This window comes from Trichechus manatus, unplaced genomic scaffold (genome assembly GCF_000243295.1).
Source record: "Trichechus manatus latirostris isolate Lorelei unplaced genomic scaffold, TriManLat1.0 scaffold00220, whole genome shotgun sequence".
Taxonomy (NCBI): Eukaryota; Metazoa; Chordata; class Mammalia; order Sirenia; family Trichechidae; genus Trichechus; species Trichechus manatus.
This window is the reverse complement of record NW_004444156.1, coordinates 1,295,393-1,315,810: the sequence shown is the minus strand read 5'-3', so window position 1 is coordinate 1,315,810 and position 20,418 is coordinate 1,295,393. Positions and strand designations below refer to the sequence as shown.

Below are 20,418 nucleotides of genomic sequence, written 5' to 3'. Positions count from 1 at the left end.
AAAAGGATGGAATACTCTCAAACTCATTCTATGAAGCCAGCATAACCCTGATATCAAAACCAGGGAAAGACACCACAAAAAAAGAAAATTACAGACCAATATCCCTCACGAAGACAGATGCAAAAATCCTCAACAAAATTCTAGCCAATAGAATTCAACAACATATCAAAAAAATAATTCACCATGATCAAGTGGGATTCATACCAGGTATGCAGGGAAGGTTCAAACTAGAAAAACAATCAATGTAATCCAACACATAAATAAAACAAAAGACAAGAACCACATGATCTTATCAATTGATACAGAAAAGGCATTTGACAAAGTTCAGCACCCATTCATGATAAAAACTCTCAGCAAAATAGGAAGAGAAGGGAAATTCCTCAACATAATAAAGGGCATCTGTCATGGTTTGAATTATGTCCCCCCCAAAATGTGCATATCAATTTGGCTAGGCCATGATTCCCAGTGTTGTATGGTTGTCCTCCATTTTGTGATTGTAATTTTACATTAAAGAGGATTATGGTGGGATTGTAACACCACCCTAACCCAGGTCACATTCCTGATTCAAGGTAAAGGGAGTTTCCCTGGGATGTGGCCTGCACCACCTTTTATCTAAGAGAGAAAAGGAAAGGGAAGCAAGCGGAGAATCAGGGGACCTCATACCACCAAGAAAGCAGTGCCAGGAGCAGAGCATGTACTTTGGACCCGGGGTCCCTGCGCGGAGAAGCTCCTAGTCCAGGCGAACATTGATGAGAAGGCTGACAGCGAGAGAAAGCTTTCCCCTGGAGGTGACACCATGAATTTGGACTTCTAGCTTACTAGACTGTGAGAAAAAAAAATTTCTCTTTGTGAAAGCCATCCACTTGTGGTATTTCTGTTGGAGCAGCAATAGGTGACTGAGACAGCATCTATACAAAGCCAACAGCCAACATCAACCTAAATGGAGAGACTTTGAAAACATTCCCCTTGAGAACTGGAGCCAGACAAGGATGCCCTTTATCACCACTCTTATTCAACATTGGGCTGGAGGTCCTAGCCAGGGCAATTAGGCTAGAAAAAGAAATAAAGGGTATCTAAGTTGGTAGGGAAGAAGTAACAGCATCTCTATTTGCAGATGATATGATCTTATACACAGAAAACCCCAAAGAATCCACTAGAAAACAACTGGAACTGATAGAAGATTTCAGCAAAGTATCAGGATACAAGATAAACATACAAAAATCAGCTGGATTCCTCTACACCAACAAAGAGAACTTCGAAGAGGAAATCACCAAATCAATACCATTTACAATAGCCCCCAAGAAGATAAAATACTGAGGAATAAACCTAATCAGAGACATAAAAGACCTATACAAAGAAAACTACAAGACACTACTGCGAGACACCAAAAGAAACCTACACAAGTGGAAAAACATACCTTGCTCATGGATAGGAAGACTCAACATTGTGAAAATGTCTATTCTACCCAAAGCCATCTACAGATAATCCCAATGCAAATGCCACTGGCATTTTTTAATGAGATGGAGAAAACAAATCACGAACTTCATAGGGAAAGGGAAGAGGCCTCGGATCAGTAAAACATTACTCAAGGAGAAGAACAAAGTGGGAGGCTTCACGCTACCTGATTTTAGAACCTATTATACCACCATGGTAGTCAAAACAGCCTGGTACTGGTCCAACAACAGATACATAGACCAATGGAACAGACATAAATTCATCCACCTATGAGCAGCTGATATTTGACAAAGGCCCAAAGTCTGTTAACTGGGGAAAAGACAGTCTCTTTAACAAATGGTGTTGGCATAACTGGATATCCATCTGCCAAAAACTGAAAGAAGACTCATACCTCACACCATGCACAAAAACTAACTCAAAATGGATCAAAGACTTAAATATAAAATCGAAATGATAAAGATCATGGAAGAAAAAAGGAAGTTTTTTTTAAAGAACTGGAGGGGATATGAGATCCAGAGAAGGTGTAATTTATTTTTAATTAGCTATTAGAGGATGTTGGTCTATCGATAGGAATATTCCAAAAACCAAGGGAACCAGATGAAGCGGGAGAGCAGGGAGCCTCTGCAGGACAGAAATTCCGTAGGTGGGAGAATTGGGTGTTGTAGAATCAAGAATACCCCATCCACTATGACAAGTGAGAAAGTAGAAAATACTCTTAAGTGCTGGTAGACTGGGGGGTTTGGAAGTGGACTTTGAGGTTCTTTGGAGTTCACTTATTTGCTGGTCCCGTCCCTTGCCACTCCTCACTGTACCCTAAACTCCAGCTACTCCTCAACTCCCAAACAAGTCAGACTTTTTAAGGCATCTGTTCCTCTGCATGGGCTTCTCTCCTGGCTGGAATACTGTTCCTCTTTCTTTTTTTTTTTTAATCTTAGTAAACATTTTCTCGTTCTTTAAGACGTGCCTCACTTCTCTTGTTAAGCCTTCCTTGACAGCTCCCTTTCCTCCCAAGTAGCTTCCGGCACGCCCAGCTGTGTTCCTAGCGCACTTCGGACTTCTGTACACACCTTCACAAAAGTACATATCACACTCTACACCATCACTGGCGCCCTGGTGGAGCAGTGGTTAAGAGCTATGGCGAGCTACGGCTGCTAACCAAAAGGCCGGCAGTTCGAATCCACCAGTCGCTCCCTGGAAACCCTATGGGGCAGTTCTACTCTGTCCTATAGGGTCACTATGAGTTGGAATCAACTCGACAGCAACGGTTTTTTTTTTTTTTTTTTTTTTTTTAACACCATCAGTTACTTATAAGTTGTTTCATGCACTGGTCGATGAGCTTGCTGAGGGCAAGAACTGTGCCTCACACACCTTTGTATCTGCGGTGTCTGGAGCTGACATGTTAGATGCTCAGTGGATTGTGTGCTGAATGAATGAGGATCTCCCCAAAGGCAGAGATTATGACAGATTAGTGTAACATTATATATTTACTCAGTGGGAAAGAAAAGAGTTTTCTCAGCGTCACAGACTTCCATGCTGTCCTCTGGAACTGAGTGCCTTCCTGCCTCTAGCAGGCCAACGCATTACTCAGCCAGCAGACATCGTGTGGCTCAGGGAGATAGCCCGGGCTGCAACAGCACGAGATAACCTGCTATGACTTTGTGAATGTTTTTCTTTACTTGGCAAAACTTGTGGTTTCCTTGTGACGGGCTAGTTGTCGAGCTGATATGTTCAATACAGAATAGTGGTTAAGGATGTGGACTCAGTTTTTAGGTAGACTGGGCCAGGGTTCTGGATCTAACCACCTTTATCAGCTATGCGTTCTTGGCCAAGCACTTACCGAATACAGGACAATTACGAGGAGTCCTGATCTCTAGGGTATATACAGCACTTAAACACTGCCCTCCTGATAAACGACATTGGCAGAAAGTATAAAACATCTTCTACTGAAATTAGGCCTCTCAAGTCTGTTTTGATTTTAAATGATATCATATAAAAGACATAACTTGTGTTTGGTTCTGTTCAATATCTTATTGAATGTCATCCCACCACCAGAAGTAATTAGCAATGATTTTCAGCACCGAGTATTTCTGCAGGGACTCAAGTCTGAAAACTCATGGAGAGGTGTGTACGGCTGACAGTATAACTTGAAGGAAGGAACGGAGGCCACTCCAATGTGACTCCCTGATGCCTAGGCCAGAGCAGACACAGAGAGACAGGACAAAACGGGAGGGAGGTTCTAATAAATGGGTACAGTAAATACACTGTAACTTCTTTTTCTCACAATTAGGATGCAACAAACGGACGATCAAGCTGAGTTTTAAAATGCTTACTCTAAGAGCTCTTTTCAGACAAAGGCTAGATGCATTGGTTTTCCACTTTCAAACACACTGTGTTAGCAAGAGAAAGCAAAGGGGTACCACCAATCTATTACGTCTAATAACGTAAGCAGGCACTTTGGGCTGAAAACACAGTAACCGTTCTGGAACAGCGTCTAGCTCCCTTAGCGACCTGAAGACATACAGAGGCAGGGATTGTTGTGTTAATGCTGGGTTTTCTGTTAGCAAACTGATTGCCACTCCATTCTCAGTTTTGAAAAGTTACGAAGGTGCAGAAAACAGAATGCACAATTTACAGGTTGTAACAAATGGTTTTTACTCTAAAACTATGAGAAAGATTTTAAGTAAAGCATGGAATTGGTGAAAAGTAAATGAACTCAGTTTTTAAGTAAAAATTCACTCTATCTCATACCATGCCCTTGTAGTTTAGGTTACAAAAAAAGTATTTAGTATGTGCTGGGTATAGGGCGTACTAAAAAGCTCAGTAAGTCACAGACACTGTCCAGTCACGGTTTAGTTGGGGAGAGAGACATAGCGTCAATGTGTGCTCAGGGTACCATGGGCTTGGGGTGGGTAGGTAGAAGGGGTACTAGCCGGTCTGGGTGACACAGTTAGTGTCTGCCGACTGCCTACACAGTATCCATCCCTCCCTCCATCTCCCCTTCCTAGGAGGACAGAGGTTGAGAGTCCGACAGCTCAGAGATCCCAGCCCTTCTCAGCTTCCCATGGCACTTACAGCTTGTAGTGAACTTTGGCCACCCCTCCTGCTAAATCATCTTGCACTTTTCTCGGTTTTGTGCTGAGGACATTTCTTCTCAATTACAAAGAGAGCTCCTCGACGGCAGGGACTCTGGCATACAGTTCCAGAGGATTTTCGTAATAGTTGGCACAGTGCTGGGCACCCACAGCAATGCTTGCGTCCTTGCCATAGAAAGCCACCCTCACGTGGAATCCAGTGAGAATCGCTTAAGGGGAAACTCGCAATGAGCTGCCTGAAGAACATAACACATCACGTGACTTTGGGCACGGGAGAAATATTCTACAAATGTACTTTGTTGAGCTTGTTGAATCCGGATCTTACAGACAGCATCAGGAAAAATTCAGTTAATAACACTGTAACATTGTGAAAGGCATTTTCGCCACTAAGAAATAAACCACAAGTACTATAATCCAGCAGCTTAAAATGCAGTCCTTCAAAATACAAGAATAAAGCCCACAGATTCCAAAACAAGGGTTTAACAAAAGCTACAATGGACAAATTGTTAAGCTTCATGAGTTTGCTCATGGCCTTTGGAAACACTTTGCTAGAATATTTTTTATACCCATAAAACAAAAGACAAAATACTTAGCAAACATCCAAATTTCTTCCTAAAACAGGAGCCCTTGCCTACCTCCTAACAAGTGTATCTATAAATGTCTAATAAAATGCTTTGTGGAGTCTAATTTCTCGTTTCCGTACTTACAACAAAACATGACTACTGACCATGTATTTCTGGATTTGGAGAGAAAGGCCTCTTTTGTTTATGGATGTTTTGAACTAAATGAATATAGATTATTGTGTGTGTGTGTTTTTCTTGGCAGTGTTAATGCTGGTATTTTCCCATCAACTGTGATGAATAGTTTGTATAGTTATACAACTGGATTTTGTCACAACATCTACTGAGAGTTACCACCACTATTTTTATTTGTGTGTAAATGACAGATATCGCAGGCACAAAGGCTGCCTTCGGTTTAGAACACATTGATAGCTTTCTACTCATGGAGCAAGGAGGGGAAATCCCAACTTCACACAAATGGAGGGAGGCACGAAAATGTTCATTAAATCACAAATGCTTTAACTTTCAGAGGGGGTAGTCAACTGAAGCCATTTTAGTTTATGGATTCATTTCTGCAATTTCCCTTCCCATATAAGTAATAAAAAATATCTACCCAAGTCTTTTTTTATATGCAGAATTTAAAAATGATTTTCTTTTGTAGTTCTCTAGAAAAATTACAACAACAAAATTCTGACTAGTCTGTTCTTTCTCCCCTAACTTCTTGCAAGATCAACATATACCAAGTTTTGTAGGTAGTTAAGGTGATGTCTGGATATGGAATATGGAAATCCAAATTCCAAGGCCAGAAATTGTATGGAAGAAGAACATTCCTGTAGCAATTACCACAGTCCAGAATCAAATCATTTAAGTGCTAAACCAACTAGGTTTTATCTCAATGTCCAAAGTCTTATTACAGAAAGAGATTATATTCTTTCTTGTCCTTTCTTCCCTATACATGTCCTAGAGTCTATTTGTGTACAGAGATTCTTGTTGCCTCTAATCACAGAGGTAAACTCCCACTGAGCTGGAAAATGCGATCTTTATATGGAAGCATGGAAGGGCATTGACAAGGCTACTTTTTGAAGCACCCAGAGGGATCAATTCAATCTAAATCAATATACATTATATGGGCAAACTGCCTTCTGCCAGGCACACTGCCAGGTGTGAGTGGGGCAAAAGTAAGAGTTCTTACTCTTGAACATCGCAGAATCTCCTAGTGGGAGGGAGGTGTAACTCCACAATTATAACACCGTCTGACAACTCCTCCATCAGAGAGGCATAAGGACCCCAGGTGTACAGGAGAGGAGACCCAGCTGGTTTGGAAGGGCCAGGAAAGACATTCTGGAAGAAATGACCCTTCAGTTTTAAGTGGACCAGGGAAAGAAGCTGACCCAAAAAGAACAAGAGCATATTCAAAGGAATGGTGATTGGAGAAAGCCTGGCACAGCTGGGGAAATGTATGTCCACAAGGACCTCTGGATGGTATGTGGAAGAAAGGAGATAGAAGTTGGTGGGAACGCTAGGCTGAGTCCAGATCACGACGGGCTTAGTATGTAACACCAAGGATGGGAGACACTCACAGGAAGTGATGTGGTCGTTTTGTGTTTCAAAAGATCACCCTAATCCTAGCTGACGGTGTAGAAGTGGTTAGGAGCCTACTGCAATATCTAGGAAGGAAAGGAAGAACAAGGGTCTGATCTAAAAACAAAAACTAAAAAAAAAAAAACCAGTTGCCATTGAGCACTGAGCTGATTCCGACTCACGGTGACCCCATACGTACAGAGGAGAACTGGGCTACCTAAGGCTTTCAAAGCTGTGAATGTTCAGAAGCAGATCGCCAGGCCTTTCTTCTGCAGTGCCTCTGGGTGGGTTTCAACTGCCAATTTTCTGGTTAGCAGTCGAGTGCTTAACCATTTGCGCCACCCAGGGACTTCTGAACTAAGAGCACTCAGGGGTGGGGAGGGAAAGAAGTGGGAAGATTCACGGGAGATAACAGGAGTTAGAATTTACAAGATTTTATGACTCAGGCAACACCTCACCTCCCAAACAGCAGTGCTTATGCTAGTCTGAGAGCTCTCTCAGGAAAACAGTGTTTCATATGCCAGAATCCAACACCTAGCACTGTAACGAGGGTCCCTGGGTGGTGCAAATGGTTAAGCACTCAACTACTAGCCAAAAGGTTGGCAGTGCGAACCCACCCAGAGGCACCTCAGAAGACCAGCCTGACTATCTGCTTCCAAAGGTCACACACAGCCTTGAAAACTATGGAGCAGTTTTACTCTGCACACATGCGGTCGCCATGAGTCAGAACGGACTCCACGGCCGCTGACAATCACAGCACTGTAAGTGGAAGCCACTCGGCGCTCCATATGTATTGAATGAACGCTTGGATTAAGAATTTCAACTAACTCCCTTGCGTAGCACCTCCATTCGTTGGTGCGCTCAGATGAAGGTCTGTCTGCTAGCAGCTTTTGCCTGGTGTATTCAACCCTCCTTCTAGCTGCACTCTCCCCTCTCTCTGGAACTCCTAGCTGATGCAGTGTACTGTGAGGCCAGGCAGCAGTAATGACATTTAAATTTATAAACTATCACAAATTTACAGCGATAAGAAAGCATACCACAGGAAGAACTAGAGGGTGTTTCATTAGTCAGTCAGCCCCTAGAAGGAAAAGGAGTAAAGAGAGGAGACCTCACTGGCAGTCTCGCCACACCATTTATTAACTGTGTAGTGGTAGGATAATTTCCAGCTACTCAATGTACAGAACAAAACATACAACTTGACTTGGACTGCTGTGAATGGCCAGCAGAACTTACTGAACAATTTAGAGGAAGTAGAACATAAGGAGCCCTCGTGGCACAGTATAAGGGTTTGGCTGCTAACCAAAAAGTCAGCAGTTTGAACCCACCAGCCACGCAGAAATCCTATGGAGCAGTTCTGCTGTCCTGTAGGGTCACTATGAGTTGGAATTGACTCTGCAGCAATGAGCTTGGTTTTTTGGTTCAGAACATAAGGTTTCATTACTACTTTAACAGCTACACTAATGCTAAGGTCTCTACAAAACTTTATGCTTTGATAATTTTTGATTAAAAAATACATTTTTCAAAAACGAATCTTTTTTAAAATTTTATAGTGTTTTAGGTAAAAGTTTACAGCACAAATTAGTTTCTCATTCAAAAATTTATACACAAGTTATTTTGTGACATGGGTTGCGATCCCCGCAATGTGTCAGCAGTCTCCCCTTTCCCATTCCACCCTGGGTTCTCCATGTCCCTTTGTCCAGTTTTTCTCTCCCTTCCTGCCTTCTCGTCTTTGCTTTTGGGCAGGTGTCGCCCAACTGGACGTGTTTACTTGATTGAACTAAGAAGTACATTCCTCACGTGTGTTACTGTTTGTTTTATAGGCTGGTCTAATCTTTGGCTGAAAGGTAGATTTCAAGAGTCGCTTCAGTTCTGAGTTAGCAGGGTGTCTGGGGGCCATAGTCTCAGGGGTTCCTCCAGTCTCTGTCAGACCAGTAAGTCTGGTCTTTTTTTGTGAATTTGAATTTTGTTCTACATTTTTCTCCCACTCTGTCTGGGACCCTCTGTTGTGATAATTGTCAGAGTGGTCGGTGATGATAGCTGGGCACCATCTAGTTCTTCTGGGCTCAGGCTGGTGGAGGCTGTGATTTATCTGGTCTACTTCCTTGTGTCTTTGGTTTTCTTCATTTTCCTTTGCTCTGAATGTGATCAGACCAATAGATGTATTTTTAGTTCCTGCTTGCAAACTTTTAAGACCCCAGAGAGTACTCACCAAAGTAGGATGTAGAATGTTTTCTTTATCAACTATGATATGCCAATTGACTTAGATGTGCCCTGAGACCATGGTCCCCAGCCCTCAGCCCCAGTAATTAGGCCCTTAAGGTGTTTGGATGTGTCTAGGAAACTTCTATGGCTTTGCCTCAGTCACCAAGTTGTGCTGACTTCCGCTATACTGTGTGTCTTTCCTTCCACCTAAGTTAACACTTGTCTACTATCTAGTTAGTAATTTCCCCTCCCCAACCCTTCCCTCCCTCATAACCATCAAAGATTTTGTGTGTGTGTGTGTGTGTGTGTGTGTGTATGTATGTAAACCTTTTAGGTTTTGATAACAGTGGTCTCATACAGTATTTGTCCTTTTGTGATTGACTTATTTCACTCAGCATAATGCCCTCCAGATCCATCCATGTTGTGAGATGCTTCGTGGACTCCTCATTGTTCTTTATCGTTGCGTAGTATTCCATTGTGTGTATGTACTATAATTTTGTTTATCTATTCATCGACTGTGGGCACTTAGGTTTTTTTCCATCTTTTTGCTATTGTGAATAATGCTGCAATGAACATGAGTGTGCTTATGTCTATTCATGTGACGGCTCTTATTTCTCTAGGATATACTGCTAGGAGTGGAATTGCTGGATGGTATGGTTTATCTATTTCTAGCTTTTTAAGGAGGCGCAATATCATTTTCCACAGTGGGTGTATCATTTTACATTCCACAGCAGCGCATAAGAGTTCCAATGTCCCCACAACCTCTCCAACATTTGTTATTTTCTACTTTTAGGTTAGTGCCAGTAATGTCGGGGTGAGAAGATAACTCAGTGTAGTTTTGATTTGCATTTCTCCAATGGCTAATTATTGGGAGCATTTCCTCATGTGTCTGTTAGCCCCTTGAATGTCTTCTTTGGTGAAGTGTCTGTTCATATCCTTATTTGGATTATTTGTCTTTCTGTTGTTGAGCTGTCTGGGGCAGGGCTTATTTTTTTTTTTTTAATTACCTCTTTAATCTCTTCTCTTTTTATGAGTCTGTTCAGATTTTCTATCTCAGCTTGTGTTAATTTAGGTAAGTAGTGTTTCTAGAAATTTGTCCATTTTCTCTAGGTTCTCAAATTTGTTGGAGTACAGTTTTTCATAGAATTCTGCTATGATCTTTTTTTATTTCTGTTGGGTCTGTTGTAATGTTCCCCATCTCATTTCTTATGGGTTATCTGCTTCCTCAAATGTTTTTATTTTGTCAGTTTGGTCAATGAGTTTTCAATTTTGTTGATCTTTTCAAAGAACCAACTTTTGGTCTTACTGATTCTACTGTTTTTCTGTTCTCTATTTCATTTATTTCTGCTCTAATCTTTATCATTAACTTTCTTCTGGTGCCTGTGGGCTTCTTTTGCTGTTGTCCTCTACTGGTTTAAGTTGTAGGGCTAACATTCTGACTTTGGCCTGTTCTTCTTTTTTGATGTGTGTGTTTATTGCTATAAATTCACCTCTGAGCACTGCTTTTGCTGTATCCCAAAGGTTTTGGTATGATGTGCGTCTTAGTTATCTAGTGCTGCTATAACAGAAATACAAGTGGATGGTTTTAATGAATAGAAATTTATTCTCTCATAGGCTCTAGGGGAAGGTCCCTGTCATCAATCTTCCCTGCATCTAGGAGTTTCTCGGTGCAGGGACCCCAGGTCCAAAGGGCGTGCCTGCTCCCAGCTCTTTTTTCTTGATGGTAGGAGGTCCGTCTCCTCTCTGTTCACTTCTCTCTTTTATATCTCAAAAGAGATTGACTCAAGATACACCCTAATCCTGTAGATTGTATCCTGCTTCATTAACATCATAGAGGTTAGGATTTACAACACATACGGTAATTACATCAGATCACAAAATGGAGGACAACCACACAATACTGGGAATCATGGCCTAGCCGAGTTGACACACATTTTTGGGGGACACAATTCAATCCATAATAATGTGTTTTCATTCTCATTTGATTCTAAGAATTTTCTGATTCTCTCTTTGATTTCTTCTATTACCCACTGGCTTTTAAGCAAGGTGTTACTCAGTTTCCATGTATTTGGTTTTTTTCCCTTGCTCTTCCTGTTATTAATTTTATTTTTATGCTGTCATGATCAGAGAGAATGCTCTGTATTATTTCCATATTTTGGATTTTATTGAGGGTTGCCTTGTGGCCTAAAATGTGGTCTATTCTGGAGAATGTTCTATGTGCGTTAGAAAAGAATGTATACTTTGCTGCTGTTGGGTAGAGTGTTCTATATATGTCTATAAGGTCAAGTTGGTTGATTGTGGCCTTCAGATCTTTTGTATCTTTGCTAAGTTTCTTTCTAGATGTTCTATTCTCTACCAAGAATGGTGTGTTGAAGTCTCCTACTATTATTGTGGAACTGTCTATTTTTATTTTCAATGTCGTTAGAGTTTGTTTTATGTATTTTGGAGCTCTGTCATTGGGTGCCTAGATATTTATTAGGGTTATGTCTTCTTGGTGGATTGTCCCTTTAATCATTATATAATGACTGATCTGTTTTAATTCACTCTTTTTCAAACCTAAAAATGAACTACAGGCTCAGAGGTGCCATCTCTGTAATACTTTTATTTTTGATGATGCATAGTATTAGGAAACCATTCTTGGAACTTCATAACATTTTTCTTTTCCACATGGTAAGTTTTTATGATTAAAAGTAAAAATAGTACAAAATGAAGGTCTCAGAAATACAGTGTTTAAATTGCACAGGGTCATCAACTCATTAAAAAAACAGCTTTAATATGCAGCATGTGATATTATTGATACCTATTAAATATAAGTGTCAATTAACCCTGATCATTAGAAAGGATGTTCTGAAGGGAACTGTTACTACAGTATTTTAAAGCAAAAAAGAGAATCATAAACCCCCCACATAAAAGAAGAGAAAAAAAATTATGTTAACAGCTTTTCTTTACAGATATAGTGATTTCTATTATACTAGATAAAAACAGGTCTATCATATATATTATCCACAGAATTACAGTATTAGACCTGAAAAAACTTGGATGTCTCTTTATAAAGGTTTTTCTTTTCATAAGATGAGAAAGGGGAGCTGAGACATGGTGTCCTGTCCAAGGTCACACAATTTTGTGGCTCAAAGCCAGAATAAAAAGCAAGTAACTGCTCATGCCCAGATCATGCCGGGTATTACGTTAAAATCTCTAGGTTCCATAAAGGCAATTTTTAAGCTGTTCCAGCAGTTGAGACATGCAGTGAAGGTTATTCTAATCCCAACTATATTTTTAGATGCATTTATTGATGTCTGAGCACATATTTAATTTTCTCTGAATTTTCATTCCAAACAAACAGGCTAAAATATAGTTTTTGGCCCAATTAATGTAAATCCTTTATTGATCAGAGAGACATTTCCTCAGGAATCTGGTTGTCCAAGGAATAAATGAAACCCAGGAATAGAATATAAATGGGGTGGATGCACTGGTAGATGCTGTCTTTATGCTGCCACGCCAGCCCCCAAAACAGATGAAAGGGTTAGGATGCTGTCTTGGCATTTTTCTTTAATCTTTGACACCATCATTATCAGACTGCTTTTTCAACCTAAAGTTTGTTCAGAAGCACCTCCGGCTGCTTCTGCCTGCTTCTACCATTAGAATATTTCTTCCAGCATTTTCTACCCTTTAAAAAAAATTGTGTCCTTTCAAAATATTCTCCCTACTCATTTGGACTGGGAGATTCCAATTTTCATTCTAGTCCAATTAAATGGTAATGCTATAGGTGGCTAATCTACAGCATGACTTCTGGCAACTTCCAATTCTTCCTGTTTTTATTTTATCTCCAGCCCATTTCCTGACAAGCTCTTGATGTATTTAGTAGATAAGCTCCTGCATCCAGAGGGAAGCCAGGCAGATGGCTATCTGAAAGCCTGGACACATCAGTGAGTCGGAACCTTTCTCTGGCCTGGAAAGATGGCCAGAGGATCCTGTATATCAGAGAGATGTCTTATCAAGGCGCTGACCCCAAGCTGCCTACTCACAAGTCCAAGATGGCCAGCGCTCTGCCTGCAGGGAGGAGGCCAGCACACACCCCCCGTGTGGCCTGCACAGCACATTGGTCTATAGATCTGAGAGCTATATTCTTAACACGCTCTCCTTAATGATTCACATCCTGCAGCAATTGCAAGTTTACATTTTCCTGATAGTTCTGGCATACTTTGTAAATTATTAAGGCCTTGACAACAAATGCCTTTTCTCAATTTTCTTTTTTCCCAATTTGAATGTGGACAGCTTCCCAATGTAACTCACTTTTCTGGAATTGGGAGAGCAGTTCCCCTCAAAAAACAATCTTATGGTGGTTGGCTATTTGAGGGTATGTCAGCCCATGATAAAACTATTTAACTCACTATGAACCTGTAGGATAGTATCAACCCCCACCAAGACACAGAGTAACATCTAACAATAAAACATCCAGTATTCCAAATAATATCCAGTATGGAAAACTTGCTCAGGTCTCAGCCTCTGCTATTGGACCCTGTGGGGTAAAGGACCTAGTTTTACCCTAAGTAAGGTGGCCTTTATCCTTGGCTCCTGAGAAATAACCCTTTGAGTAACTGGGGTGCCTTGGTCTGGAACTTCCAGGCTACACCTGAGGATTTGTGCTGGTGCAGGGGGCTGGCCAGACCAGAAAAGACTCATCTGGAGGCCAATATCGACTGGCCACAAGAGACATGATTTATCCTATCAGGCAGGACTGGCCAATAAAAGCCCAGAACCCTAAGGCTCAGAGAACTTCCTGGTTGTTGGGAGAACATCTACTCTAGGGAGGCCGGCGTATCCCTTGGGTCATGAAAGCTTCATGTTGGGAACCCTCCCAGACCTTACCCTATGTATCTTTTCGTTTGTATACTTCTCGGCTATAACAGTTTGTGGTAGTGGGTATGGTATACGCTCTGTGAGTTTACTAAGTTGTTCCAGTGAATTATCTACCCAAAGGGGCAGTAGGAGCAAGCAGGTCAGAAAGTAAGAGTTTTGTGTGGACTCCCGAGCTTTTGGCTGGCACCCTGAAGAGGTAGGGGGAAACCAGCCCTGAATTGGTGGCCAGGTCAGAAAGTTAGTGTCATGTGGACTCACCAAACTAGAGGCTGGTGTCTATCCGGCAGTCTGAAGGACAGTTTCCTTTTAATCAGTGAGCTCTGACCTAGCTCTGGGTGACTGGGGTCAGAGAGAGAGTGAGTGCTGCAGGCGGGCTGGTGATGAGGGAATGGGAGGACTGGATCAATCTCCACACTTTGGGGACTGGATTCATGCTGATCCAGATACTGCACAGACCCTGTAGCCGGGGAGCTGAGACTGGAAAGGGGCGGAATCAGGCTCTTGGGATAAGAAATGGGATGGGTCCCTGAAGTTGTCAAGAACGAACTTCTGGGGTGAGATGGCAAAGAGGGGACCAGTTCAGCATTTCAGGATTAAGACACTCAAGCTGGGAGTGAGGATACTAGGTCCTTGCCTCACTTTTGCCATTTACTAGTAGGTGATCTCTGGGAGTCAGCTGATCCCTCTGAGCTGCAGACCCATCACTCAGGTCCCTTTCAATTCTACCATTCTATGACCATGACCACCAAAGAGATGAACGGTGCTGGCAAAGGGAAGAAACAGTGCAGGTGCAGAGAAGAAGGAAAGAGCAAGGGAGCTGTTGGTGCACAGATGAAAATCCCACTGCAGTGAATACACCAGGGCCAGCCACTGTGATCACCAAACCCTCTGTCACTCAGAGGATGGCCCACCGAGATTGCAGTGCACCCGATAACTTGTTCTCCATAAGGATGCAACTTCTCGTGTGTGTTCCTTACGTTCTGGACAATAAAATGAAGGAGAAAATAGACCCATGCTCCCAAAGCATTTGGAAGCCCCCTCCTCCAGAGGCCCTCATCTAACCGCAGATATGAACCAGCCCAGGTTCCTGTAGGGCTCCTCTCTATGGAGGCAGGATGGGTTGGCAGGAGTGGGGTGGGAGGCCGTCAGGGAGGGAGGTTCCTCATGGCTACAGCTGTGGGCTTCTCCCTTCAACCTCACTCCAGGGGGATCTCAGGGTAAGGCTAAGCCCCCCAGCTCTCACTTTGCTACCTGGACTAACAGTAGATGATTAACCTAGCACACGTGGTCATATCACTGACTTAACCATTCTTTGGAGACGCTGGGTGGTACAAATGGTTAACAGGCACAGCTGCTAACTGAAAGGCTGGCAGTTCTAGTCAGAAGGACCTTGGAAGAAAGGCCTGGTGATCTATTTCCGAAATATTAGCCACTGAAAACCCCTATGGAGCACAGTTCTACTCTGACACACATGGGTTCACCATGAGTCGGACTCAGCAGCAACTGGTTTCGGTTAACCTTTCCTCTTCAGACCAAGGACCACTGGCTGTGCGCATCGCTATTCCACTGAGAGGCTGACGGAGGCATACCACTGCCCCCACTCTGGGTCCTGAAATCTTCATTTTACTTGATAATTCACTACAGAGAAGCCCTAGGCTAAACACTTGCAATTTGGGGATTAATTTTTATCATTAACAAAATATCACCATAACGAAATGCAACTGGCGCGGAAATATTTGTTGACTGTGCTCAGCTCCACCAAACCCACTGCCGTAGAGTCCATTCCAACTCACAGTGACCCTACAGAACAGAGCAGAACTGCCCCCATGGGGTTTCCAAGGCTGTAAATCTTTACGGAAGCGGACTGCCACCTCTTTCTCCTGCAGAGAGGCTGATGGGTTCAAACAGCCGACCTTTTGGTTACCAGCTAAGTGCTTAACCACTGCACCACCAAGACTCAGCACCAGGCATTCATTTTTTTTCCTTCCTTTGCTTTGCTTCGCTTCCCTTCTTCCCTCCCTCCCTTCCTCTGATTAGTAACACTCTGTGCTTAGGGAATGTCTTAAAGATGATTACAACACCAAAACTCTTAATATTGCCACGTACACTGTCCAGCTGCTCCCAGCTGACTCGGCATAAAAGCTAAAGAAGGCCTTACCACGGTGGCCTCTGAGATTTGGCCCCTGGCAGCCTCGCAGACTTGGTTTCCAACCTCTCTGCCTCTCCCTTCCCCACCAGCCACGCTGGAATGACTGGCACTACTCCTGGAAAGCGCCAGGCATACGGAACCCTTGCACTGTTCCGTCTGGAATGAGTCCCCAGATACCTGCAAGTCTCACTCCCAAACTTGCTGACTCAGGCCTCTGCTCAAATGTCACCTCATCAGCAGGAGCTTCCTTGATCCGGTCACCACCCTCCCTGCCTTCCTCTGGACCCCTCCTTGCCCTGCGTTTTCTTCACAGCATTAACTACTATATGTTTACGTTCTGTGTCTGTCCTTACTAAACGTGAACTCCTGAGGGCTGGGCTTCTGTCGGTGCCGCTGTTCACTGCTGTATCCCCAGCATCTGGAAAAATGTTTGGCTCACATAAGGCACTCCAGTATCTGCGAAGCGAGTTTATACTACTTTTGTTGGTGGTGTTAGCTGCTGTGGAGTTGATCCCTGGCTCACGGCAACCTGAAGCACAGTGACATCAGACATTTGTGATCCACGGGGTTTTCACGGGCTTAATTTCAGAAGTAGATCCCCAGGCCTTTCTTCCTAGTCTATCTTAGTCTGGAAGCTCCACTGAAACCTGTTCAGCATCATGGCCACATGACACCACTGCCAGATGGGTGGTGGCCGTGCATGAGGGGCACTGGCAGGGAATTCAACCCTGATCTCCTGTCCAGAAGGCGAGAATTCTACAACTGACTCGCCCCTACCCTCTAGTGTTTTTATGCCTTTAAATTCGACAGATTTACTTGTCTACCAGGAGTCCCTGGGTGCCGCCAATGGTGAAGTGCTTGATTAACTAGCCACAAGGTTGGCAGCTCAGAAGACAGGCCTGGCAATCTGCTTTCCAAAGGTCACAGCCGTGGGAACCCTATGAGGCAGTACTACTCTGCATGCATGGGGTCGCCGTGAGTCAGAATCAACCTGACCACAGCTACAACACCAACGACTAACTGACCAGGCATCTACAGATTCTACCCGCATTTTTTTAGAAATCCTAGGAACCATCTCTATTCCATTCGACAAAACTAACTTTAAAACATGAACTAAGACTTCTTTACAAAGCAGAAGCCTTCAGAAATGCATCCTTTGCACACAGGCAGCTTAAGGAACGTGTGTGTCAACAGTGCTGAGAGCAAGCGCTCGAGGTAACCTGAAGAGGAAGCAGAGGATGCCGAAATCTGGTCTGCTGGAAAACTCTGGGCTGCGGCTAGAGGCGAGTCAAGTTTATCATGCCTGAATTACATTCTTATTATTGTTCAAATGAAAAGCAATCACCTGCTTAACTTATAATTCAAAATGTCCAACAATCCCCCACTCCTTGTCTCTCTGGTTGTTTGATTAAGGCTGTTCAGATTCACAGCACACGAAGTGGATCACCCGGGGTTTCTTCTTTCATCGGAATAAAATTTCATCTATTAAAAAAAATGTGCTCGCTGACTGGAGAGGGTATTTAAATCCGCATTTTCCTCCTTTACCCGCCTATTATCACAAAGTGGAACTGCCTAACCAACACTTCTCTGGATCCCACATGGGGGTGGTTTACAGGTTCTCTCACGAACAACTGGATTTCACTGAAAAACAGATCCGAAGAGATCCTGCAATTCAAACTGTGCTTGATTTAATTCGTAATAACACAGCGGCAATAACCTTCCTTATATTCACCAGCATTTATGGTTTTCAAAACTCTCTCAGAAGTATGGTCACATCTGAGCTTCACCACCACCCTATGGCATGGCGGGTCTGCGGGATTCTGTCCACATTACAGTGAAGGACGCAGAGGCCAAGCCACCAGCCCATGAATGCAAGGGACCCCAGCAGACCCCATGTCTTCTGACTCACGGCCCAGGGCTCAGTGACCTTCATATAGTTATCAATGAGTGAAATGACACAGCTTGGGCAAACTTTCTAAATGCCATCAATATCTAAACTGTCATAAATGTCCAGGTAACTGTTATTTAAAAAATTCTGTACTTCAAAGCAATACTTTTCAAAATGTGGTTGCATCTGAATAATTTTCTGACTTTAGTGCACATCCTTAAGACAGTCTCGCATCAAAGTTAGATGTTTTCCAGTGTGACAGTATGAAAAATGGTCTTAATAAAAACATGAGAGGTAAGTTGAAAATACGGATTCAATGGTTTCTTCACAGGTTTTTGAAGGAAGGAACTTTGCTTTTCTCTCTTCTGTGGTGAGAAAGGGCACTGCTAGGCTGTGTGCATACTTTCCAGGGGTTCAATGACTTCTCAGCTGGGCAGTCAGATTTGTCTAAGTGATAAAAACAATTAGGAGCCAGCCACAGCAGTGAAACTGAACTCAAAAGTATTTATGAGGCCGCTGTTATCTGTTCAATGCAAGTGCTGTACAGATTAAAGAAGTTTAAGACTAGATCTTTACCCTAACCGTCCTTTAGAATCTTGCTGATACCAGCATCCAAAGCAAGATATATAATAGGCACTAAACTAGGTAAATGTCACTGGAATTCAGAGAACGGCAAGCTGGAAAGGTCCCAGAATGTTCCCTGGGGTTGGCCAAGTCCTGAAGGATGACTAAATGCGACCTGACAGTTTTCCCAGCAGAAGTGACGGCTTAGCTTAGAAAAGCAAGGGTGGAAAGAAACTCGGCATGACAATTAAAAATAAAAAAGCACATGGCAATGTTTAAGTGGGCTCCTTCAGTGGATCTGCTGGGCGTGCTCATGTCAAGAACTCTGCGACGCCAGGGCAGTCTCCAGAAATCCTGTTTAATAAGAGGGTCTCCAGAGCCTCTTAGCAGAAATGCTGAAGAGGCCTTTTGAGACAGGTGATCCTTTACTTAAACAGAAGAACTAACACCCCAGTTAAAGACGGGGAGATGGCTATAACCTGGAGGTAGGGATCAGGGGCCCACTGCAGGGCCTGGGTGCCTATGTACAGGGAGAAATGCTTGGCCCTCAATAAGACAAAGGATTGCTGATACTCTAGTGCTTTCTGGAAATGACTTTCAAGTTCCTCGACAGTGTTTTAACATTGAGAAAAACAGGTTACCTCTGGGAAGTCTAACCAGAGCTGGACTCGATCAGAGATCAAGTAATCTAGGGTTGTTTGTCCAAACCTTCAAGAAAAAACAAAAAGGCCTTCCCTCGAACTTGGGACTGCCAACGAGAACAGCAGAAGGCCCGACGGTGAAGGCACAAAAGCAGAAGCCCATGCCTGGCAGGCAGCAGGCAATACAGCCCAGCCTCAGCTTCAGTGGGTTTACAGAACAGATCCCCAACAGCAGCGGAGAAGCAAGAAAACTCAACGGCTGCTAGCCGTTTAAGCTTACCTGCAGCTTTTGGCTATTCTGGTGTGTAAAGACCCATAAGGAAATCCTAGGTGAAGCTGGGTGTAGCCAAACACTAATGCAATCTTCATTCAAATCCCATCCCTTGCCCAGGACCAGGGAAAACAAGTTTTACATTTTAAGAAAACACAGTCATTATACATCCATCTACTTCCTTACGGGGGAGCCTGGCCTCTGGGGGAGAGAAGAGTTGGCTGGTCTCCTGGGCATGGTCCCCACTGCCACAAATACCACAGAGCCCACGCTGGTTTCAAGAGGGTAGAGTACGGCAGAGACATGGGTGCAGACATGTCCCATCTTGTTGAGGAGACGCACAGCTCAAAGGAACAGGTGAAAATGATTCAATTCGCCCCAGCCTGTGGCTTGCAGGCCTGTCTGCAGAGGGTGGGCCTGTGAATTTGGAGTACTTGACTCCAGTGCATTTACTTCTTCAGGGAGCAAAACCTTTCCCTTCTCCTGCTCCTCCCGCCATTAACCATCAAATCCTCAATGGAAGGAGAGGCCTGGGGTTATATTTAAATATCTGCTTAGCAAGCCTCCCCTTTCCCACTGACTACAAAAAGTCAACTGCAGTACCATCTCTCCATCACTTACCTTCTAAATCCAGAGTTAGGAAGGACTCCCCACACACCAGTTTGCTTTCAGTCTCATGGGTAAATCCACTGCTTCTATTGAGAAGAAGCTGGAGAACCATCAAGGAATGAGCTCCTTCTTTCTTCCAGGCCTTTCTTACAATGTCTGTGCCCTGTGATGACAAAGTTTTGATTTATTCCCTGAGTGTGTGGACTTTACTGCTTCTCTCCTGCTTGGAGTCCCTTCTGGTGCTGCAAAGTCCTGCCCTCAGTAGGTGAGCACCTGGAGCTGCTCTAAACCCACAATCCCTCAAGGTGGCTTGCAGGCTGAATTTCTACAGCACCTGACACAGGTAATCCAATTACATGAGGATTGTCTAAAACGCCTCCTTTCCTTCCCTGCCCAGATTTAACCCATCGCCGAATCCTAGCGACGACTGAAAAACCAAACCTACTGCCATCGGGTCGATTCCGACTCATGGCGACCCCATGTGTTACAGAGTAGAAAGGTTCCATGGAGTTTTCCTGGCTGTAAACTTTACGGAAGCAGATCGCC

The 20,418-nt window shown here is 43.4% G+C and overlaps 1 protein-coding gene across 4 annotated transcripts in view; it reads right to left on the bottom strand.

The window, feature by feature from the left end:
- The window catches only part of MFAP3L (microfibril associated protein 3 like), a 51,190-nt gene extending 31,158 nt beyond the window's left edge, over positions 1-20,032 (bottom strand). For 2 of the 4 annotated variants that reach the window (XM_023742828.1, XM_023742829.1), the window contains exons 1-2: positions 19,885-19,993; positions 4,528-4,783 (exon numbers count right to left, since the gene is read on the bottom strand). Coding sequence is in view for 1 of the 4 variants with exons in the window: in XM_023742827.1 (XP_023598595.1) it covers positions 19,885-19,984 (100 nt within the window). In the remaining 3 variants the exon portion in view is untranslated. Of the gene's footprint in view, positions 1-4,527; positions 4,784-19,884 lie in introns of all 4 variants that reach the window. The other 2 variants (XM_023742827.1, XM_004388876.2) reach the window with 2 other exon arrangements.
- Positions 20,033-20,418: the final 386 nt, after the last annotated feature.